Source organism: Anabas testudineus, chromosome 4, assembly GCF_900324465.2.
Source record: "Anabas testudineus chromosome 4, fAnaTes1.2, whole genome shotgun sequence".
Classification (NCBI taxonomy): domain Eukaryota; kingdom Metazoa; phylum Chordata; class Actinopteri; order Anabantiformes; family Anabantidae; genus Anabas; species Anabas testudineus.
This window is the reverse complement of record NC_046613.1, coordinates 17,925,946-17,947,855: the sequence shown is the minus strand read 5'-3', so window position 1 is coordinate 17,947,855 and position 21,910 is coordinate 17,925,946. Positions and strand designations below refer to the sequence as shown.

The 21,910-nt window shown below is 38.2% G+C and overlaps 1 protein-coding gene across 3 annotated transcripts in view; it reads left to right on the top strand.

Annotated features, from left to right (window-relative positions):
* The window catches only part of rabgap1l (RAB GTPase activating protein 1-like), an 85,253-nt gene that overhangs the window by 44,116 nt on the left and 19,227 nt on the right, over positions 1-21,910 (top strand). For all 3 annotated transcript variants that reach the window (XM_026345172.1, XM_026345170.1, XM_026345171.1), the window contains exons 14-18: positions 6,434-6,547; positions 13,169-13,243; positions 14,984-15,109; positions 17,099-17,242; positions 19,142-19,183. In XM_026345172.1, coding sequence (XP_026200957.1) covers positions 6,434-6,547; positions 13,169-13,243; positions 14,984-15,109; positions 17,099-17,242; positions 19,142-19,183 — 501 coding nt within the window. The remainder of the gene's footprint in view (positions 1-6,433; positions 6,548-13,168; positions 13,244-14,983; positions 15,110-17,098; positions 17,243-19,141; positions 19,184-21,910) is intronic.

Sequence of the window (21,910 nt, the reverse complement as noted above, 5' to 3'; positions counted from 1 at the left end):
CTCCTTTGGTCTGTCTGCCTTTTAAAGTAATTTCTTGAGCTCTCGATTATACTCAACATTCACAACTATCTAGATTCATCATCCTATTTGCATTTTGTCTATTATCATATCTATTGGACACTTGTCTCATAGTATTTTTGTGATGCTGCAAACAGTGCTGCAGCACATCACACATGTTCTATTAGTTTTGTGTCTCTGAATTCATGTTGACTGGAGGAGCTCCAAGATGCAGTCCTGCAACCAACATGCTCTTTAACATGGCATCCTGCCGGCTCATACTGCCTCTGTTCTCTAATATGGCCCTATATATGCACCTCTCCGCAGTCATGCTTAAGCCAGATTCTGATGGTGCAGCACTTGCTTTTGTTTCCTCATTCCTATCAGAGACTGTAGAATCAAAACAATTGAATTGAATTTATTCAATTGATGCACCACTCTGCCAGGGTGAGAAGTAGGGGAAACAAGGCCTCTGACTGAGAAATAGGATCAATAATAAGGTTTTACACTGTATGGAGATGAGAAACACATAAACAGGAAGTTAATGATTTTTCTGTTCAGCTTCAGGAGTGTGTTTTACACTTAAACCTGGTGTGAAACTCGCCACAGGGAGCTGTTAACCCACCTAAGAGAATGTGATTTTAATGAAGAGGGTTTCTGTCACTGTGCTGATTAGCCTACTGTACTATTTAAAGTTTATTTTTTCTTTTACCTTGGCAGTAGTGAGATTCAGAGAAGAAACACTGAATAATTAAATTTGAATAGGATGAAAAAAGCTGGATTTTTACACAATACGTTGTCTCCTTAGGTGCATTGTCTCGTTACCTTATTCACTGATCAGTGTTTTCAGACAGGTTGCAGTTGCTGGAATTAAGTGAAACATGAGAGTTATGTTTAGCAGCTATGCTTGTATGAAATTATTCTGTACGCACAGTTTGACATCATACCCAGCAATCTGTCTTCATGGTTGACTCCAGGAGTTTAACACTAGAAGCATCTTCTCTGATTGGCTGGGATTTGACTTTATAGGCTCTGTGTGTTCAGCTGTACAAACCTGGCATATTTTGCTCCAGCACACTGGTTTAGCCATTTGAAGTATGGCTGCCTTCCTGTTGCTCACCCACCAGCACCCGTGGGTCCTTCCACACCCGGAAGTTGTGTAACACTGTCAGATTAGAAGGGCAACTTGAGAGTTCACTGCCCTCTCCAGAATTGTATAATAAGGAGAAACATGGAGCTGCTTCCAAGAGTCTTTATGTATATTGTTACATTTTAAGCATTTAACTACCACTTTAATCCAGACAGAGTGAGAATGTGAGAGCAGGTAGGTGTTTTATTATCTTGCTCAAGGACATTTTGACAGGTTTGAGTGCTATTGATGGATAGACTGATTCATGCTGCTAAAGCAAAATGTTGACATATTGACTTTGTACTGAGAAGTGTTGGCATATTTCTTTTCTGACTTTGCTCCTATGTGTCATGTTTAAAAAATACTTAAGGTCCAGTGTTCCCAGAACCCAAGAAGTCAGTTTAACTGTTCCTAATATAAGATGTCTGACTCACTGGGTCTCTAAACTAATCCCATATGCTCTGTGTATTTTCATACAGATGTCAGACAAAGAGACCACACAATGTAATATTTGTTCTCAAAAACAAGGCCTCATATCATGAGATATATTTTTACTTTTGTAAGCAATGTTTAAGCCACATACATACTGTTATACATTGCTCTGCGATAGTAGCTTTTCAATTGCTATTTTTGTACTATTGATAAAGGGTGATGATTGATACTGCACTTGAAGTATGTTTTTCTGCCATGAAAGGTGCAAGTGTCATTTTCCTTATTTAGTGACACACTCACTGAGTCTTGATCCTGTACCGCAGTGTACTAAATTAGGAGATCCAGTGTAGGTACAGCACGATATTCTTACAGTGGAAAAACTCAACCTGTCTACCTGATACAGTGCAGACTTGCAGCAGGACAAACTTGACCAAGGTCACTAGTCACCAATGTCAGCTGGCCCTTAGATGAGTAACCAGTGGACCTGAATATGCTGGTTTCATCTTTCACCCCTATAGAAACTCGGGAAGTTGACACAACCTAATAGCCAATTATGCAAACAGTGTACAAGTGCAAGTTTACAGAGGACTCAACCTGCAATAAGAGCACAGAACACACAGTGAACAACTCAGTTGTACTGTAAACTCAGTAAGCTGTACCAGATTCTATATTGATTGTTTTTATTATAAAATGACAGGTGTTTTCTCGTACTGCCTTCAAGCTTAATATAAATTAAGGAACAGTTCCCTAGGCAGTGATTAACATTTAAAATATCCCCCATCAAGCATCTGCCCTTTTACTGCCTTCCCCTAGTAGCATTGCAGCAGGAGCCGTTTTACTTCAGCCATTAGAACCTGTTCTTTCTCATATGTTGTGACTAAAACTGAAAACAGCTTTTAGCCATTTTGTCAGTTTTGTAAATCAATGAATGTGAAACTCCCTATTCTCCAAGCCACACATTATATATAAGAATAATACTATTATACATCTACATTATATGTAGCATGCTTTACAAATCATGTATATAAAGCACCTTCATCCATCTATACATTATCCTAACTGCTCGTCCTCTGGAGCTGGAGCTTATCCCAACTGTGAATGGGTGAGAGCCGGTGTACGCCCTGTGCAGGTCACTACTCTATCGCAGGTCTGTAAAGTCCAGCAGAGACAAATTTTTATACCAAAATTCTAAATAAACTGGACACAAAACTGTTGCTTGCCAAAATGTGCCTCCAAACTCCAGTCATCTGCAGAGGAAAACCTCTCATCTTTGTACGTGGCAGCTTCTTCAAGTCGAGTCAGTGTGGGAAAATTAAATGTATTTCACTGTAGAGAGACATGGAGGTGGAGTGCAGGTTTGGACTCATCAGCAGTTTTTATTTTTAGCTGTGTGTGTTAAGTAGGTTACCTGTTGGTGAGGTCTGAGTAATGGACTGTCTGCCCAACAAGCCCCCAGGCTACAATTAGAGGAAGCCTCTCATTCCCCTTTGTGTACATATCGCTCTCCTCTCTTTATCTCTCTTTCTCAACTTCTCTGTTGTATCTGTCTTGATATTTGTCTGTCTGCCTTTTCTCTCTTTGCCTCTCTCAATCCTCCTTTTCTTACTCCATTGTGTTTTTCTTTCTGGGTTCTACCTTCAGTGAGTCACTTTGAAAGATACCAGTGAATAAATCTGAAAGGTACGCACAATACTGGGAAATGCACACATACAGTACGATGGGTTTGTACTGATGATGGACAGTGTTGATCCAACCCCCTGCCTGTGTTAATGCTATTTAAAATCCCTTTATATTTATAATGCCATCTGCAAAGTTCTAAGAAAGTCTGTGCTGATGTGCTTCATTTGTGTAAACTGTAAAAGTGTGAGTCTGTGGGCCAGAGCTTGTATGTGTATTATTCTGTGGTGTAGCAGACAAATATTTTCCTGGATTTATGTGCGAGTAAAAGTAGATATTATGTGTCTGGGTGTACTTGGTTACACTGAAATTTGAGCTTTAATGTATTCAACAGTGTACATCTGTAAGCAGACTGTGGTAGATGCCCTCATGAATATGTTTATGTAGTTCTTTTTTTACACAGGCTTTGGTCTAACAGGGTCTATAGGCTTACCTTGTCACTCCTGTGAAGCAGCTTACTGGTTTTTGCCTATCTGGAAGGATTCAACAACAACCTTCCTGTCAGTGGTTGTGAAAATCATCACATCCCAAACTGCCATCCACCTTTTTCACCAACTAAACAAGCAAGCGCATAAAACTGAGAGGATTGCCTGAAGTCAAGAATAGCCTTTTCTTTCCTCACCCTGGTCTTATCGCAGCCACAGATCCTCTGTCCTTCTCTTACTCCTGTCTGGAAATGCAACAAACACATTGCTAACAGCCCTCTACTGTGGATCCCCCTGTCTTTTCCATTGACTCGCGCTGAAGATCCTTTGGATGATGGAGATTGTGGTGACAATGCTGAGCTCTCCAAGTCTAGCCTTCAGTGACAGCATCCAGTCTGTCCCACTTCAGGGGGTGATGACCTAAAAGGATTGTGGTGTATAGAGCTCACCCCTTCAAACCATTGCACCATGAGAAAAATCTTTAGTTTTGTTCCAATTAGCCTGTTTAAACAGTTTTATTGAGTTATGATTTAACATACGAGCACGGACAATTAGGTTATTCTCACCTGGTCACCCTGCTGCTTCATAGACTTCTCAATTTGTGATGGTTGCTATTTATTAATATAGCTTGTAGAGGAAGGCATGACTGAGGTTTATTCTTTGTTTAGTACTAATTGTGTAGTTGAACTAGGCTCTGTGATTGAGATCTGACGCTTGTGATGAGGCTGTGATTTCTTCTCAACGTCTCAGTCTTCCTGCAGACATCAAAGAGCTCCCAGCTTTAGCATTCATGCAGAAACACATCTATTCAGATAAATAGCATTTAACTAAGTCTTTACTGTTTTCTCATTACATTGTTGTTACTAAAACATTATATATTAATATTAGAAAATTAAATAATATTATTATTTAGTTTTTAATAATACATAAGATTCATTACATTTAAAATGCACATGTACAGTATGTTTTGTTTTTGGCTTCTGAACAAATGTTGGTCACAGACAAAACTTAGATTCTTTTAATTTCACAGCAGAAAGACGACACTGGTGCATTTAGTATGTGAACTATCGCTGTCAGAGAGAAGGAAATGAAATAGAAAGGAGGATAGAAGATGAAAGAGATCAGAGACGTGTATAACAGGGGAGAAAAGGAAATGGAGAAATCAGAAGAGGAGATTGTACAGTAGGAGATGAAGTAGGAAAGAGGATACAATATAGTAGCACAAAAGGGGAGGAGATAAATGAAGAGTGGCGAATTCAAGGAGAGAAGGAAATATGCAGGGGGAAATTAAAAAGAAGAAGAAAAAAGGATGCAAAACAAGAAGGGAGGAATGAAGGAGATTAAGCAGAGGACGTCCTGTCCTTATTTTTTGTGCTATTTTTTGAGTAATGAGGCTGTTAATTAATAGAGGCATGCATGGTTTATTAAATCAAAGTGTTTACAACTATCACTGTCAACCTGATTTTTTGCTGGCTCTTGCTGATGTTGCCATGGTAATTACACAGTCATAAATGTGTTCATAATGAGTAATACATCAATCATTAGACTATAATTATTTTTAAAGTAATATTTTTACTCTCTGAATAATTAAACTGTTCTTTATGCAGTGCAGTCATCTACTTTCAATGTAGGCTTCCAGTGCTTCTCTCATTCTTTTACTGAATAAACATTGATCCACCATCCACTAATCTTTAAGAAACATTGATTCTAACCTTATCTGTCATTGTGCTAAAACCAATCTGTACTGCATCAGGCTTGTACTGTAGAATTTAAGCAGGGATGTAACTGACAATAACCTGTATTTTGGTTTTCTATACATGTATACATGTGGACAATAGAGGACCTCCTGACCAAGAGCTTTTACCATCTGCAGCAGATGGCCTTTTTGCTCTGAGACACTCCTAACTTTTTTTCTGTATTGTTGGGAAACAAGGAAGGAAAAGAATCGCCCGCACACACACACACACACACACAGTCTCCATTCTGTCACACACATCAAGGCCAGTCAGAGTCAGGGTTGCTTTATCTGCAGCTTACAGTGAGTTGTTGGAGAATGCTGTGCTGCCAGCCTTTTCTCTGATACTGTTTGTTTGTGTGTTTGTGTGTGTGTGTGTGTGTGTGTGTGTGTGTGTGTGTGTGTGTGTGTGTGTGTGTGTGTGTGTGTGTGTGTGTGTGTGTGAGAGAGAGAGAGAGAGAGAGAGACAGTGAAAATTACTGGGTGTGAGAAATAAAACTGAAGGGGATAAAGCAGAGTGCCTGTTTATGTGACTGAGAAATGCATAGGAAAACAAGTTGTTTGGTACAGTATATGTGTGTACACTGCAGTGGTTGTGGATTAGACAGAGGCCTGGGGAGTGCTGTTGCATAAGGAACAGGACAAGCACCAATACTCATACATACAAACACAACAAATGCAGTAGCAGTGATTAGTGTGTTGCTGTTTTGTGTCATAACTGTGAACTGATACATGTGTTTCTAGGTTAAGTATAATACATTGCACTTTGTTCTATTGTATAAAAACCATTTACACAAAAAATATATTTAGGAACGTTAGTTATTAGTGAACAGTCTCATCTGAGTTGAAAAATTCTTAGCTTCTCTTTTCTTGTCATGTATCTGTTATGAAACAAGTACTTTTATCAGGATGAGCACTATTTAACTCAGACTTCCTTTTAACCATGAACAGGATTTCAAAACTCGAAAAACATCATGTATCTCAATTTGACTTTGGTTTTGTCATTTGTCTAAATCATGTAATTCATGTGTGTTGCAGGACTCAGCCCAGGAAGGTGTCATCACCCGGGATATCCATCGTACATTCCCAGCACACGACTACTTCAAGGACTCTGATGGAGATGGACAGGATTCCCTGTACAAGATCTGCAAGGTGAGCAAAATATTAAGAATGTTAAAAGACATTCATCTAGCAACAGAGTTCAGTAACATTAACATACTTTAAATTTGATGAAATTTAGTACTGGATTATACAATACAGTATGTTACCTCATTTTTAGGGCTTCGTGGAACAGAAGGCAAATCTCTAAACTCTTTCATGCTGTCTTTGAACATTTTTGAAAACCTTCCTGCTGAGAATCAAGCACTGTGAGATGAGAAGCTAATTTTGAAATGTATCCTAAACCTTCTAAAATGTGTCTATTCCTATGAAGCCAGAGCATTTTCTTTTCTTTTTTTTTTTTGCTTTGTGGTCTGGCAAGGCACAGGAGCAGTTTGCTTAGCATTTTAAATTCTCCACCAACTGTGATTGACAGTGCCTGAGTTTACTGAAACATCAACCTGAACTCTTCCTACACATGACATGACAGATGTACGCACCCCTCAGTGGACAGTCATTGATCTTCCAATTTTCTAAATGAAAAACATGATGGCTGTTAAGTAGGTGGCAGAGTTCTCTAAAATGATCCACCAAAACTGGTTTCTGAATATCAAATTTGTGGCAAGATATAAACCAGTTGGCTGTTAAATGCTTCATCCTTTTATTGCACATTTTGATTACAGGTTATCCTTTTGAATATTACTGGTACTGGCATTAAAGCCAATTACAATGAATTGTATATGGATATATTTCAGATTTAAGGTTATAAGTAAGGTTTAGTACATTGCATTCCCCTAATTTCTACATAAATCTTACATCTGCTCTTTGAAAAATACATGCCAGGCTATTATCCATGAAAACCAAGCCCACGTTATATTACAAACTTAAAGCCCTCTATACACACATACACATACAATATTGAACAGCCAGTCGTGCTGACCTTTTGGGAACAGCTTTAGCCTGGCACCATTTTTAAGAAATAAGAAGGAGTGCCTGCTTTTTATTAAGATGAATGAGGAAAACACGTGCTATAAGGGGAGGATCCCAGTGGACTCACATGCTGAGGTAATTATCTGTGAAGACACAAGGTACATTTTATTCAGACAAAAGCCAAGGTCAGCACTACTGTAATGTATTAAAGCCAGTCTTAATCTCTGTCACTGTCTTCCTCCTAACCTGACTGCAGCTGTGAACTCAACCAAGACTTTCTTTTTTGTGCACAGATGACTTTGTGTCACCCCAGATCTCTAACAGCTCTGTCACAAACAGACAAAATCTAACCTGAAAGTGGTGTATGTATAGTCAAAAATGGGTCCTGGGTAAATAATTGGATGGGAGTGAGCAACATTTGTGAGTGAAAGGCTACACACACTCATCATGAACATGCAACACTGGCCTTCAAATGATTTCTTTGAGCAGTTTATATTTATTCTGAGCCGGAATGATGCAACAAAGGGATTACACAGTATAATGAGAAGGTCCAAGAAACAAAGTGCAGATCTGAGAAAGAGGACAGTAGGCAGCTTCCCAAAGAATCTGGTAGATGTTAAACAAGCAACATTTAACCAAATCTTAGGTGTACTTTTTGTGTAGGTTTTATCCTTTTATGAATGCAAATCCACCAATATATTCAGGAAAGTAAACAGTTTGGGCCTTCGGACTTTTCTGCAGCTTCTTTGTGAGAAAAGAAACCTGCTCATCGCTTTCATTACTTCCTATGTGAAATACACCAATTAGTTGACCTTATGTTTTATATTCACTTTAACTTTTTATTTACATTTAGCATGTCTGAAGGCAGCTTATAATTGACTCTAAAAGTATTTAGAAGCTCACATACAGGAATTATGTAATGAGCAGTTGGGTCTGCACAGAAAGTCTGAATTATACACAAACGTATTTTTTTGTTGTTGTCCATCAAAAGTAGTTGTAGAATGATTTGGAACTTTAGTACCTGTTTCCTTGGCAATGCAGATGTAGAGTATGGCTGGTCAGCGCTCTGGGAGAACCTGTCAGGAAGGGTTAGCATCCAGGCTGGACCCAACTAGGTCAGTGGCGAGCCAGCCCTCATTTGTATGCAAATCCATGTAGATTTGCAGCTGATAAGGTTGCTTGGATCTTGAGGCATGAGTGGGTTAGAGGCACATAGGATCCAGGACAAAGTGTATATTCATCTTCATGTTCTATTCAGTAATAAGCCTGGAGTCTTTTTTTTCTAACTTATATTCTATGGGGAATGTCACCTGAGTTCTGTACTGTTTTCCCAGAAAAGAGTATTATTTTCTCAGTTAATGGATTAAAGAGAATGAATATCTTTTATATTTCCTTGGAAAACAAACTTAATAAAAACACAATAATGCAGTAACATGACTCATCAACTAAACAACATTGTATATAACATTGATGTGCACAATATTCAGCATACTAGTTCGTATCCTGGTAACTGTCTTTCTGATCAGATTTCTGTATACTTAGAGTATACAGTAAGTATACATGCAGACAGGCTTCGGCAGGCTATTGTAAAGGTTTGCCTTGCTCATTCCTTTTGTATTCTGAAGCTGACATTGACGTTTGACGTATGAAAGCAAGAAACTATTTCTGTTGTACAGTGAGCAAATAATAATTCACAGGAATTATATTACCATGGAAACAGAACTGAGATTATAGTTTTTATAGTTATTTAATAACTTGGTTCAGTATTTCATAAACAAAAAGGAATGAGCTAGTTGTCATATCTTTTTACTAAATTCAATGAAAGATTTCTCTTGAATTAAACGTCAGTTATGCATTGTTTTGGTTTTCAAGGACACTTTGTCAGCGCAGACGCCCACTGATTGTCACACAGGTTATAGAGAGCCAAAGTCACGATGGCAACATCTTGCTCTGTTAAAGGCTCTGTTCAACTAGGTTGTATAACTTATTCAGCATTTATTTTGCCTTCTTTCTTTCTAAAAAGAAAATGAAGGTTTTTCTCAAGGTATATTCTAGTAAGTGTTCTAGTAAGTATTTAAGTATATATGATATATTTACAGGTATTCACATTCACACATTTAGGATGTTTAGAGTTACCAGTTAACCTGACTGCACGTTTTGGTTAATTAGCCATTGGGGAAACATGTACTCCACAGAGAAAAGCCCCCACTGGCTGGCCTATCAAACTGGAGACCTTCTAGCCACCACTCCTGCCCACCAAGTTAAACAACTATTCATTTTTTTAACATATGCAAAAAATAATGTAATAATGTAATAATACACCCCTCTGAGCCTATTATCTGCTCAGGCTAACAAATTTAGATTTCTCCCACCAGGACCTCCCCCATCCATCTGTCAGTATGCACTTCTCCCAGCCGAGTTGGGGACGTGTGAATGGCACGCTCCATCACGCATGTCAGCGTGTAGATTACTCTGCAGACAGGTCCACAAGACTTCTCCGTTACCTCCGCATGAATGCCCAAATTAGCTGTACAGATCAACAGTGGAGCTCTGTACGTCCAAACTCATTTTTCAAGGATGAAAATTAGGGAAAGAATCATTTGATCCAACATTTAGAGCTTTGGCTTTTCCTGCAGTTAATGTGTCCATCAAAGAATGAGCATCCTGCCAAAATATCTGTGACGAAGATACTGACTCCTGAGCATCTTAGTCATTTCAACTGGTTCTGGACAAAGTCTAAAAAAAATACATAAAATTGTGTTTTTCATTTAACTCTGCCACAGTAACTATGAGTACAACCACAACGTAAAGTGCATTGTCATGATGTAACAACTCTTTGTTTCTTTGTGTTCTCTGTGCTCAGTTCTGGTGCAGCAGATCTCTCAAACTTTTTTTTAAAGGTTTTACAAGTGAGGCGATTGACTGGACTTGGGGCTTACCTGTTCCCTACTTCAGTTCTGCCTTCTCAGATGCCTCCCCTGTAATCAGGCATTAAATGTATGTTTCTTCAATATGTCTTGCAAGAATGCAGGCAGATGAACGAAAATGTTTAATATTGTCTTCACCTTCTTCCATATTTAAAAGGTGTAGGTCGAATAGTTTTAGAGACTTTTAACTCTCCCTGGATCCTTGTTTACACAGTGAAAAAGCCTGTCTGTTCTGTCTGCTCATTATCATGATTGGTGGGGTGTGTCAGCTGCCGACTGTTTTGAGACAGCTCCTCTCCTGAACGGGCATCTGAAGGTCTCCTACAAGTTTGGTCCCCCATACTTTAATTAACGGATCTATGTAGGTTTCTTATGTTAGACAAGCATCCTCTTCTCCTGTTAAAGAAGTTGGCATGACTTTATGTGATACTTTGCATTTCTTTGTTGTATTGTAAAAGAATTATAAGTCGTGGATTTAGCTTTTCTGTCCCACACGATGTTTGTTTTGTTATTCACAGCTATATTCTCCATGGAGAGTGTCACCCCTTTTTTGAGTTTTGTTGTTGCCATGATAGTGAGTACAGAGAGTTAGTTTTAAATTCACTACAATAAAGTATATGTTAAACAATGTTAAATCATTGTGAAATGGATCACTTCTAACAATCTCTCTATAGGAAATTGCCACCTAATTTGCTATAAAGAGAACACTGAGTGGAAACAGTGAGTGTCCGCTCTGAGTGTTTAATAGAGAATTGCTACATACTGCCACCCTTGTTTTCTTGCCTTGTCATTTGCAAACTTTTAACAATGTAAGCCAAGATCGAACAAGGTTTTCAGATTTCCCAGTTGATGTAACTGTTATTTTATGTGTTTCACAGTTAAGCATGGTTAGTCTAATTATCATGTACTCCTTAATCACGACAGCCCTCGCTATTATAAGGTGGACGTTTAATTGTTATAGGGAGTTAACTTAGGGTTTTGTCAATAGATGCCAGCCTCATAGAGATGGAAAGAGGGGGAAAAGAGAGAGGGAGGAGTTGACACTGACAAAAAGTAAACCAAAGACAAAGACTGACTGTCTCCAAGGCAATTCCTCTGAAAAAAAAGAAAAAATCCTGGAGCTAGAGAAAATCTGTCTCTTAGGGAATGTTTTCTGTATCTGCTTATGTTCTGACAACATTTACAGTACGAGTACATTAAAGTGATTTATTGACTAGTGTTAGCTGGAAAATTAGCAAGGCACTAAGCTTTTGTAAATAAACAGCAAAGAGATGATTAGTTACTGAATGACTGAAAGCAAAAATGATTTATTAAGTTAAAATAAACTCAAACAACAACATTGTTAATGACTGCTATCTAACTAAGAGTTCAACTAATGATAACATCTTATTTATTTTTAGCATGTATCATTTATTATTAATCTAATAATCTTTCATAGATTCTATTGGTTATTTCTTGATTAGTTAATTAGTCCATACCAATAAATACTAACCATAATTTATGTTGGAAGAACTAGTTCATTTATCACTTATCTAAATAGGAAATCTGTGAACCATCTGGACCATTTGAATGTCGAACTTTCAACTTTCAATACTATATAGTTCATGCATGATTAAGGCTTATTAGGACGGTGTATGTGTCACACACAGTGGTGGGAGGCTGCTAACTGCTAAGGCTGATGCTATAATGCCTAGTGCTGATTGTAATCAGATTTGCTTATTTAACAGCAAAAGGTTGTTTACACTGATATACAAACAAACTGCTTAAAACTGACAAATGAACTAAAAAGTGATGTTGCCATACAAGCTGTTAGCATCCGCTGGAGGGACTCTTCTATCGAGTCCTTTACTGAAATACAACAGGTATTCTGAGGCACTTATACCAAAGAGCAATCAAACAAAACTCACTGTAATAAATGTTCATGCTGATTTCTTATGTCAGGCTATTTTAGTTTTACAAAGCTCCAGAGGACCATTGTATTAGATCTCTCCCTCAATTTTGATTAAAATTTAAGGATATCTGGGAGTGGGAGCTGTCAGGAATAAATGCAAGCACTGTAACACACTGGGGCGTTCCATGCAAAATGCCACAATTGATTACGTCAACATGCTTTTTCATCATGACCCATATTAGACAGCAAGTATCTATAGCAACTTTTTTGATGTATTATGTAATAGTTAATTAAACAACATTTCACTTTACATATCACATTATCTACAGTTGCAAGAAAAAGTATATAAAAGTACACAAACATTATATGTTTTCATGTTTTTATTGAACATAACATGTAAACATTCACAGTGCAGGGTGGAATCCCACACATACTCTTTCTTGCAACTGTATCCCATAATGAAGAATATTCACATAAGGAATATCATATCCATGGCAATGTCATAGCTTTTGACATTTCCACTGTTAAGAGGATGTTTTAGCACCTGTTTTAATAAGTAGTCACCTTCTTCAAAACTCCCACAGTTGATGATCCTCAGATCCTCACTGTATATTTAAGACTCATTTACCTGCACCACATCCCACTATCACAGTAAAGCTCACTGCTCTGTCAAACTTTTAAAAATACTACCAAAATACATACTTTATTACCACCTTCAATTCAAGTGTTTTATAGGCCAAAGGGGGTGAACAGTCTTTAGTTTCTACAATGTTCGTGTTAAAATGAAGTGAAAACGAAGAGAAAAAATAGGTTTTACCATGACAGCATAGAGTATTTTTTTAAAAGCCTGAGTGATACCAGTAATCTTTTACAGAAGAACCAAATCAAATTTTTGAGTTTCTCTCTGCTTTTCTTTGTCTTTTGCAGGCCTACTCTGTCTATGATGAGGAAATTGGTTATTGTCAGGGTCAGTCGTTCCTCGCTGCTGTCCTTCTGCTACATGTGAGTACACATGCCATCCATCCATACACGGAGTCTGCCTTTTAATGCTAAGAAGAATATACCAGATATTATAAATACAATCAGGGGAAAGGATTTCTACTTGATTGGCACAGTTTGTAGCAATACATATGGTAGTATAAAGAGCAAAGTAGAGCTATATAAAAGCAGGGAGAGTAGGGGTTGAACAGAGCACAGTAGATGATTCCTGCTATGGCTAGATATGGCACAATGTGAATATTTTATATTTTATATTTACATTCTCAACAAAATAAAATTATCAAGGCTACCACTTAGACAAAGACAATATATCAACATTGTGCACCCGTACCTACGGTTCACCACAGTATGTCTTCAGAAACCAAGTCTGTTCCCTTAAACAAGGTGTAATAAAGCAGAACCAAGACAATATTACAGATTAAATGGGGCCGAGAGAGGGGACACTGGAAGAATGTCACTGTCTGAAAGGAAAGTTGCTGACTGCCCGAATGAAAACAGTTTATAGCTGAATGATCTGAGTGAATAGAGGGAATGAGAGAGTGGTAATAAATAAGGTAAAGCTGAAAGCATAAGACAGTGTCAAATGAGGTGTGGGTAGGAGGTGGACAAGGCACTCCTTCACTCTCACACATTTATTTTCAAGGTCATGGGCAGAGACACAGCTCTATATTTTCACTTCCATTACAGAATATAATCTATTTCATGTACATACTGTGCAACCGTGTATAACACACCTGAAAATGTATTCGAGGGAGTATTTGTTTTGGGGAAGTAAAAAAAACTGATTGAGTGGAGGCAGAGAAGTACATACATGGATGGAGAGGGACCAGGTAGAGTAAGTGAAGATTGGTCCAAGTCAAAAAGAGCAGTAGAGGCTAAAGAAGAGGAAGATAGAAGGGAGAGGTCAGGAGGAGGTGGGAGTGAGGAGAGGCAGTAGGAGAGTCTTTAAGTGCTATGGAGGAATTTTGTGAAGACACGGGATGAGGTGTGTAAAAGGGAGAAAACTGAAGGAAGTTATGGAGAGGGAGGCTGTAAAGGTGTGGAGAAAGAGGAGAGATAAAGGGGGAGAGCTGCAGTAAAAGAAAGAGAGGTTATACAGGAGGAGGCAGACGGATTATAGAGGAGAAAGAGGAAGAAGAGAGGTTATAGAGAAGATGTCAGGAATATTAATAGGGGTTCAGGTTTACCTGCAGGAGCCCATTCAGCCCCAAACACATACTGTCACTCTGATTAAATATCACCTTACCTCACCGTCTTCAAGTGTGTGTGTGTGTGTGTGTGTGTAAATAAACCCATATACCCTCACAGACACACAAACATAGTGTTAGGCTGTCTCTCATGCCTCTTATCTTCATCCATCCAAGCAGCACACACACACTCAGACAGTAAAGTGCTCACACATAAAAGCATATTTGTGCACACTTTCTTGCACATGCAGACACCTTGAAGTCTTTCCCCTAAAGTCATTCGCACCTCACCTGCTGTCGTTCTGTGTTTGGAGCCAATCAAGTCTTGAAATGTATTGCTCAGAAATTTACAGAGCAGATGTGTAAATAAACTAAATACAATTTGAACCTGATCTGGCACCATCACAGTTTACAGAACTGTAATTAACATGCAGATAAAGCTGAAATTTGTTCAGAAATATTCTTGTTTCCTCTGTAAAATGAGCTTGATATTTTGGACTGCGAATTAGTTAGAGTTTATGTAGCTGTTGGTTAAAAGTTAGCCATTTGGTTTCAGATGCCTGAGGAACAGGCCTTCTGCGTGTTGGTGAAAATCATGTATGAATATGGACTCAGAGCCCTCTACAAGAACAACTTTGAGGATCTTCACTGCAAGTTCTACCAGCTGGAGCGGCTGATGCAGGTTGGTAATGTAGTTTTTATCAAATGTAAAATGACAAGAAACTACTTTATAATTACATTATAATCTAATGAAAGTACCATAGTACCAAGAAGAATTCTTATTGAAGAATAAGGCTGATTTATCACATATTTTTTGCACAAGCAGCATCTCACCTATTGCAGGAGTCTGAGTGACTGATGTGTTTTTAAAAAATGTAATCTCAGGTTCTGGATTTATAGATGTTACCGTGAGTAGTTTGTTTTAGTCTTCTTATGTGATTTGTTGACAATAACAAAAATATAGAATAACTGGTGGCTCTAAATTGCCCATAGGTTTGATAGGTTGTCTGTTCTATATGTCAGCCCTGTGATAGACTGACATCCTGTCCAGGATGTACCCTGCCTCTCACCCAAAGACAGCTGGGATTTGCCCCAGCACTCCCCGACCCTTAAGGGGAAAAACGCATAGGATAATGGATGGATGGATTTTTTCTAAAAGAGTTCATTGTCTATAAAGGAAAATTAATGTAAATAACTGATTGGAAATTTAATTGCTCCTCCCACTTCTCATCTCTATAATGCTTTTGCTACTCTCAGTGTGTTGATCTTTGTTTCCTTTTTTTGTCCATTCATCACATTTAGCTGTAGTTGAAGAAATGATTAATCTCCTCTTAGTGGCAGAACCTGAAATAATGTGGCCATAGGGACAGCTCCGATTACTGTTCAAATTTTTAAATGTTAATCAGTCATTTTCATAAGTTTAAATGCCATGAAACACACTTCACACATCCAGCTGTTGCAGTTGTTGCACAGAGCAGTTAAAAGGACCATTAATTAATACAGCATTTGATTATTTAACCTTTTTTTACTCCTGAGAATGATGGCCTCTGCAGCAGTTTCATGTAATTACTAATTGAATGCAGCATTTGAACAATGACCCAGTGCTCTGTGCTACTGAAAAGAAATAAGCAAAAGACAGTGTAAATAGCAAACGAAAGTACATTTTCCATAAAAAGCTAAAAAAGTCTGATCACATTCAGTTTTGTTGTAGATGTTACTAGGGATTGCATCATCTGTTTGTTGTTGCCTTGTTGACACATTTTTGGTCACAAAATATATCAGAATATAACAATAATTACATTTATATGTGTGTGTAAAACTTGTAGTCTCTGTAGGTTATTACGTAGAGTTTTTCTTACCTGCTCTGGATGATTGCTGATGTAAAGTACCATCACACTCAGGTATTACAGCTGAAATCTACTCACTAAGCAGAGTTTAATTTGGCCCTGAAATCTATCCCTGCCCTGCTAGCAGTCAGTTCAGCATCAAGATCAACTTGGTTAACATCGATCTAATGCGCTCAATGTAAGGGTGTTAGCATTGACTGTTAATTATTAGCATATTGGTGGGAGCTCACTATCTGATTCAGTGGGGTGTCATGTAGCATGTGTAGCAAGTGTTGGCTGTGAAAGCAGATTGTAGTCTAGCTAATTTAATCCTTTTTTCAGTGCACATACAGGGAATGTAAAACCTACAACTATTTAATCTCCGTCCCCAAAATACAAGTATATAAAATGAGAATAATGTGAAATTAAAAAGTGAAATTAATGTAAGTTTATTTTTACCCTACAAATAATATATTACATGCCAATGCCAGATGGTCTGTAAAGCACTCATGAAATTTAAAGACTGTAGTTGCTATAAAGCTCATAATGTAGTATCTGCTCTTTGTTATATATTTAATGGAAGTTTAACAGTGTGTGTTTAATGTATGAATAATGTCTCTTCCATGGTACTGAACTGTCTTATGTCTCTTTTTCTTTTTGTTCTTGGTTCTCTTGAAAGAGATCGTCTTTCTTTTGAAACAGCCTGATTTAATAAAGTATGACTGAAAATGAAATAATGTAAAAGTGAAATGGCAAGCAGAGCCATGTCTTTATATTCTTGTAAGTGCTGTTTTTTCTTACAAGTTTTTCTCCTGCTGCTTCTCTTCTGCTATCTGCTCATACAGGAACAGCTTCCAGACCTGTGGTCCCATTTTCAGGAACTTAACCTGGAGGCACACATGTATGCCTCACAGTGGTTCCTCACCCTCTTCACTGCCAAGTTCCCCCTGTGCATGGTTTTCCACATCACTGACCTGCTTCTCTGTGAGGTAAAACGTGACTCGCTGCTCTACATTATATTGGGATTACTGGAGGAGTTGTTTTGTCCACATTACAGAGAATTCAGTAAGAGTGGAATGTCTGGAAAGACGAAGTGGAAAGGAGGTAATAAAGAAGGTGCAGGGTAGAGGAGCAATGGCAGAGGTTCTTTGTTATGATGAGAAGAAAGGTAACAACTGTTAAGGTAGGAGGAAGGAGACAAAGTAAAGGTCGGAAAGAAAAGGATGGACAGATTAGAAGAGGTTTAACTTACCAGCTATCATTCGCAAGTAAAAGGTACTGAGGGAAAAGATACACCAACAGCAGCACTAATCCATCTGCTCTCTGCCCTTCAGCCTCTCCGAGGTAATCAATAGCAATGCGCCAATCCGACTTTTTAGGGTTGATACAATCGCCAATTTTATGTCATTAGATTCGCCTAACCTGATAACAATCACCGGTTGCTTTTAGTTCTAAAATGCTCTTACAGAAAACCCCCTCAGACAGCCATCTATTAACCTGCTGTCATTTGCCCATGTGAATTTGGAGCCACTACTCACAAATGCATATAAATATGTGTTAATTTTTTATGTTTGTGTCCAAAACAATGACAAAGTATTAATGTGTAAAATTTGAATTTTGTAAAGTAAAACAACAAATTCAAATCCGATATTGCAACTCTTTTTCTCTTTCTGCCCTCCACTGTCACTTTTCACTTTACCTTTTGCTCCCTCCCCGCCTCTGTCTGTCCTCCTATTGGCCCCAGGCAGAGCAATTAAAAGTTACCCAGGTACCATTTCCCACCCAATGAACCACATGATGAGAATATGCTTGTTAAATTTCCATTTCCCGCGTCCTTCTCTTTCTGCCTTAATCTTTGTGGCCATCCCCACCATCTTGTACCTCCTGTCCCCTCGTTTACTGTCTTTACTATTTTCTGTCTGCATGTTCCCAGTTGTTTTTCTCTCTTTCATTTCATCCTGTGCCATGGATCTTTCTGTCTTCACCAGCTTTACTTGTTTGCTCCTTATTTGTCCTTTTATTTTCTAGACACTCTTTTCTGTCATATTTTTTCCTTTTTATTTCTTGCTCCTTACTTCAAATTCGCTGTTGACATGGACATTGAACCTTTTCTCTGGGTCTAGTTATCTCTAGGCTGCCTTGCTCGGATATACACACTCTTATATTAGCTTTCTTTCTTTAGCACTGTAGCACCATCTTGAGGCTTACAAAGATAAGTGTTGGAAGGCAGATCTCCCCCGGTTTTCTCTTTCTCTGTTATATTTAGAGCTGTCGGGATATTTTTAGCTCTGTGTTGCCATGTGAACTGGTTGTCACAGAGACCAAGGAGACGGGTGTTCCCATGCAGAGCTGACATCAGCTTTACATTTTCTTTGTTTCTGTGTCATTTTATAAAAAAAAAAAAAAAAAAAAAAGGAAAGAGGAAAGACAACATAGTATTACAGTGTTCAGTATTATATATGTGCATAGAGAGGTCTTCCGCACAATAATCTATTTAGTTGTCTTTGATTTATAAAGAAACACAATACATTTCATTTGTATTAGTTTTTTTAAATTATTTTTGTTTGTTTTGTTTTGTGCTTTGAAATGCATATTTGGTATTTATGGTTTAAAACATAACTAAGATATGTAGTACAATAAAAGGATTTTATGTAAGCACTGTAAAAGGTCTTATTATTTAAAAAGCAAGTAGTTTTCAGGTCAGATGATTAATTTAAAAAACCTAAAGTTCTGTCATGGTCTTTTTTCTGCTGAATAAAGTAAAAATTCCCTGTAAAGTGCTATTACATACAGTTCTTAATTACATTTTCCAGCTTCAGTGGATCAGAAGCAGATACGAATTAACATTATCTTTATGTTTTCAAATCAAATTCTCTTCTGTCTTTCAGGGTCTGAACATCATCTTCAATGTAGCCCTGGCACTGCTCAAGGTTTGTACCAACTTCATTTTTGTTATTTATTAACTTTGTTTATTTGTAACTACGTCTTAAAATTTGTAACTATGTCACAAATGTCCCATTTATTTTAAAGCCACCCAAATCTGGTTTTAGTTTTAGATGATCTAAAGAGAAAAAAACATTGAATGATTATGTATTGAATTTATTTTATGTTTGTGTGTTTGTTTGTTTGTTTTTCTGGCCGTAATTGAACATAACATTTAAGACGGTGGTTACTTGCTTATTACATTACTGTTATTAAATTTTTTGTTAGTGAGAATGTTACAACATGTGCAAAGCAAGGTTATAGAGAAGGATCATTGTGTGGGGCTAGTTTGTGTGAGGAGGAGTTCGGACCTACGTCTGATGTGGTACAGTAGAGGTTAAGACTCTTTGTTCATTGGCATTCCTCCCCCCGGTAATTCAGAGACTGTGAGAAGGGTGAGTTTGTTTGTTGTTTTTTTATTTCAAATCAACTTGGACAAATGGATAGATTCATTACGGTATCTCAGATATTATTTTGGCAGTGGTAGATTGTGCCCACTGCCATAGAATAACACTCATCTGTGTGTTACAGTTACAACAAATACACTTCTTAAAGTTTGGTTATAGAAATGAAAATAAAATATCTGCTTTAGATATTTTTTATATTAAATAAAACAGCACGTTGTTGCTATCAGACTGGAATGGTGTAGAATTACTGGCTGTTGTGTTATCTAGTCTGTTTGTGATGGAATGGCTCAATGAGCTATGGCATTACATGTTGTTGTCGCGTTGTTCAATGCAGACATTAATTTGATGGGACAGTCCTTGTGGACTTCACAATGAGACTTCAAAAACACTAATTACAAGCTTGTTTGTCTTATTATGTAGTTCATATCACAGTAGTAAAACATATTAAGTTAATTAATTTTAAAACACATGTTTACATAAATTATATATTCTTACATTTTAATGAGCTTGTTACACGCATTACTGTGTGTTATGTTATGTGTAACTTGTTGTGCGTGTGTTGGGGGAGGTGGTTTCCATCAATTTGTACAGTCCATTATTAATTTATTACACCTTTTTCTTTAATATTCCCTTTTTGCATGGCTTATCCTAGCCGATACCTCTAAAACTAGAGTGTTGTATTCCAGTTGTTAATACGGTATTAATAATATTTTTATAATATTTATTTTTATATTGTATAATTTTTGTGTAAAACAGCTGTACCATGTACGTGCACTAACATACCAACACAGCCTAAACAGGACTACTTAAAATCTGGTGATTTTGCAGATTGGCTTTCAATATCAGTAATAGCTACACTCAGACTTCCTCTCTAAATGAATCAGACATGGTTGGTTGTAAAAAGCCTTCCTGATCTATATTTTAACAGTAATGTATTCTGTGTGTCAAAGAGAAAAAGATGTGGTGGATGCTATGGTCGGGAATGGAGAACAAGTGAGGATGTGAGGAGGGTGAAAGGGGCTTCCACTGCCTGCCTCCTATTGGCCAGGCATGACGGCATTCTCTCCTGAGGCTCCCTCCTCCCTCCTCCATCCATCCTGCTCTCCTCTCCACTTTCATTGCTCCTCCCTCCAACTGTGTTCGCCTCCCTCCCTCTCCTGCTTAGCAGTCGCCATCCACATCACAACAGGAGCAAAAGCTATAGTGTTAGCAATCTGGGCCTGGAGGAGAAAAGCTTTGTGTTTTTGTGCTTTTAAAATATTTTTTCCTCTTCATCTTTACCTCGCATGGATACCTGCTTGGAGCTTCATCTCTCCTTCAGTTCCTATTTCTCACTCTTCTTTACCTCATACTCCTGTTCCTCCGCCTTTTCCTTCTCCTCACCTCTGCCCACTACCCAGACCTCTGCAACGGAGCCGCCCCTGCTATCTGCTAGCTCTAAGCTGTTAGCATTGTAAAGGAAGAGACAGGGGAAGAGAGAGAGAGAAGAAGGCAGAGGGAAAAAGAGATAAGTGGTGCACAGGAAACACTGTTTTGTTTCCCTGCCTCGCCTTGGCCAGGACAGTCACTCCTGATAGTACAGCACACACACTCATGCAGACTCAACCATTTACCCTGTGTTGTTAAAGACCAGAAGTGACTTTCCATCTGAAGGAGCTGGATTACCATCAAAGGATCTACCAACCGATAAAAGACGGGATGCTTGGCTGCTGCTGCTGCTAATGGAAATCTGCCTGAGGAACAGAAGCTGAACTCCATGCTGTAGCTATTGACTCGGCTGTGCTTTGCTGCTCTGTGTGGGATTGGACCTAGACAGAGTTCAGATTAGATTATTATATTAGTGAAGAGGAGGCGCAAAGAACCTGGGACTTGCATGCATATGGGGAACGCAGTTTTTTGTTTTGCTACCTCCTTCCACTCAACTCATGCATAGCTGCCTTGAATCTGACTCATCCAGGTCATCATCCACTCAGCCATAAACCTGCACAAATATGCAGTGGATCATCTTCCCCTGAAGGCAAAAAAGTGCCACGCTGCCACGCTAACAAACCACATCTCCCCTGCTTCTGTCGTGTTGTAGCACTGTCTGCTCAGTCCTAGATTGGGGCTCTTCAGATAAAAGGATTCAGCTGTTATTTCAGTCAATTTTACATTTCAAAGAAACTCAAATCACGTCAGCTCCATACCAGGTGCAGACTCCCATTTGGAAACTGGGTAAAATATATCAAATGCTTTGATGTGTCGTCTCACAGACACTGAGCCTAGAGC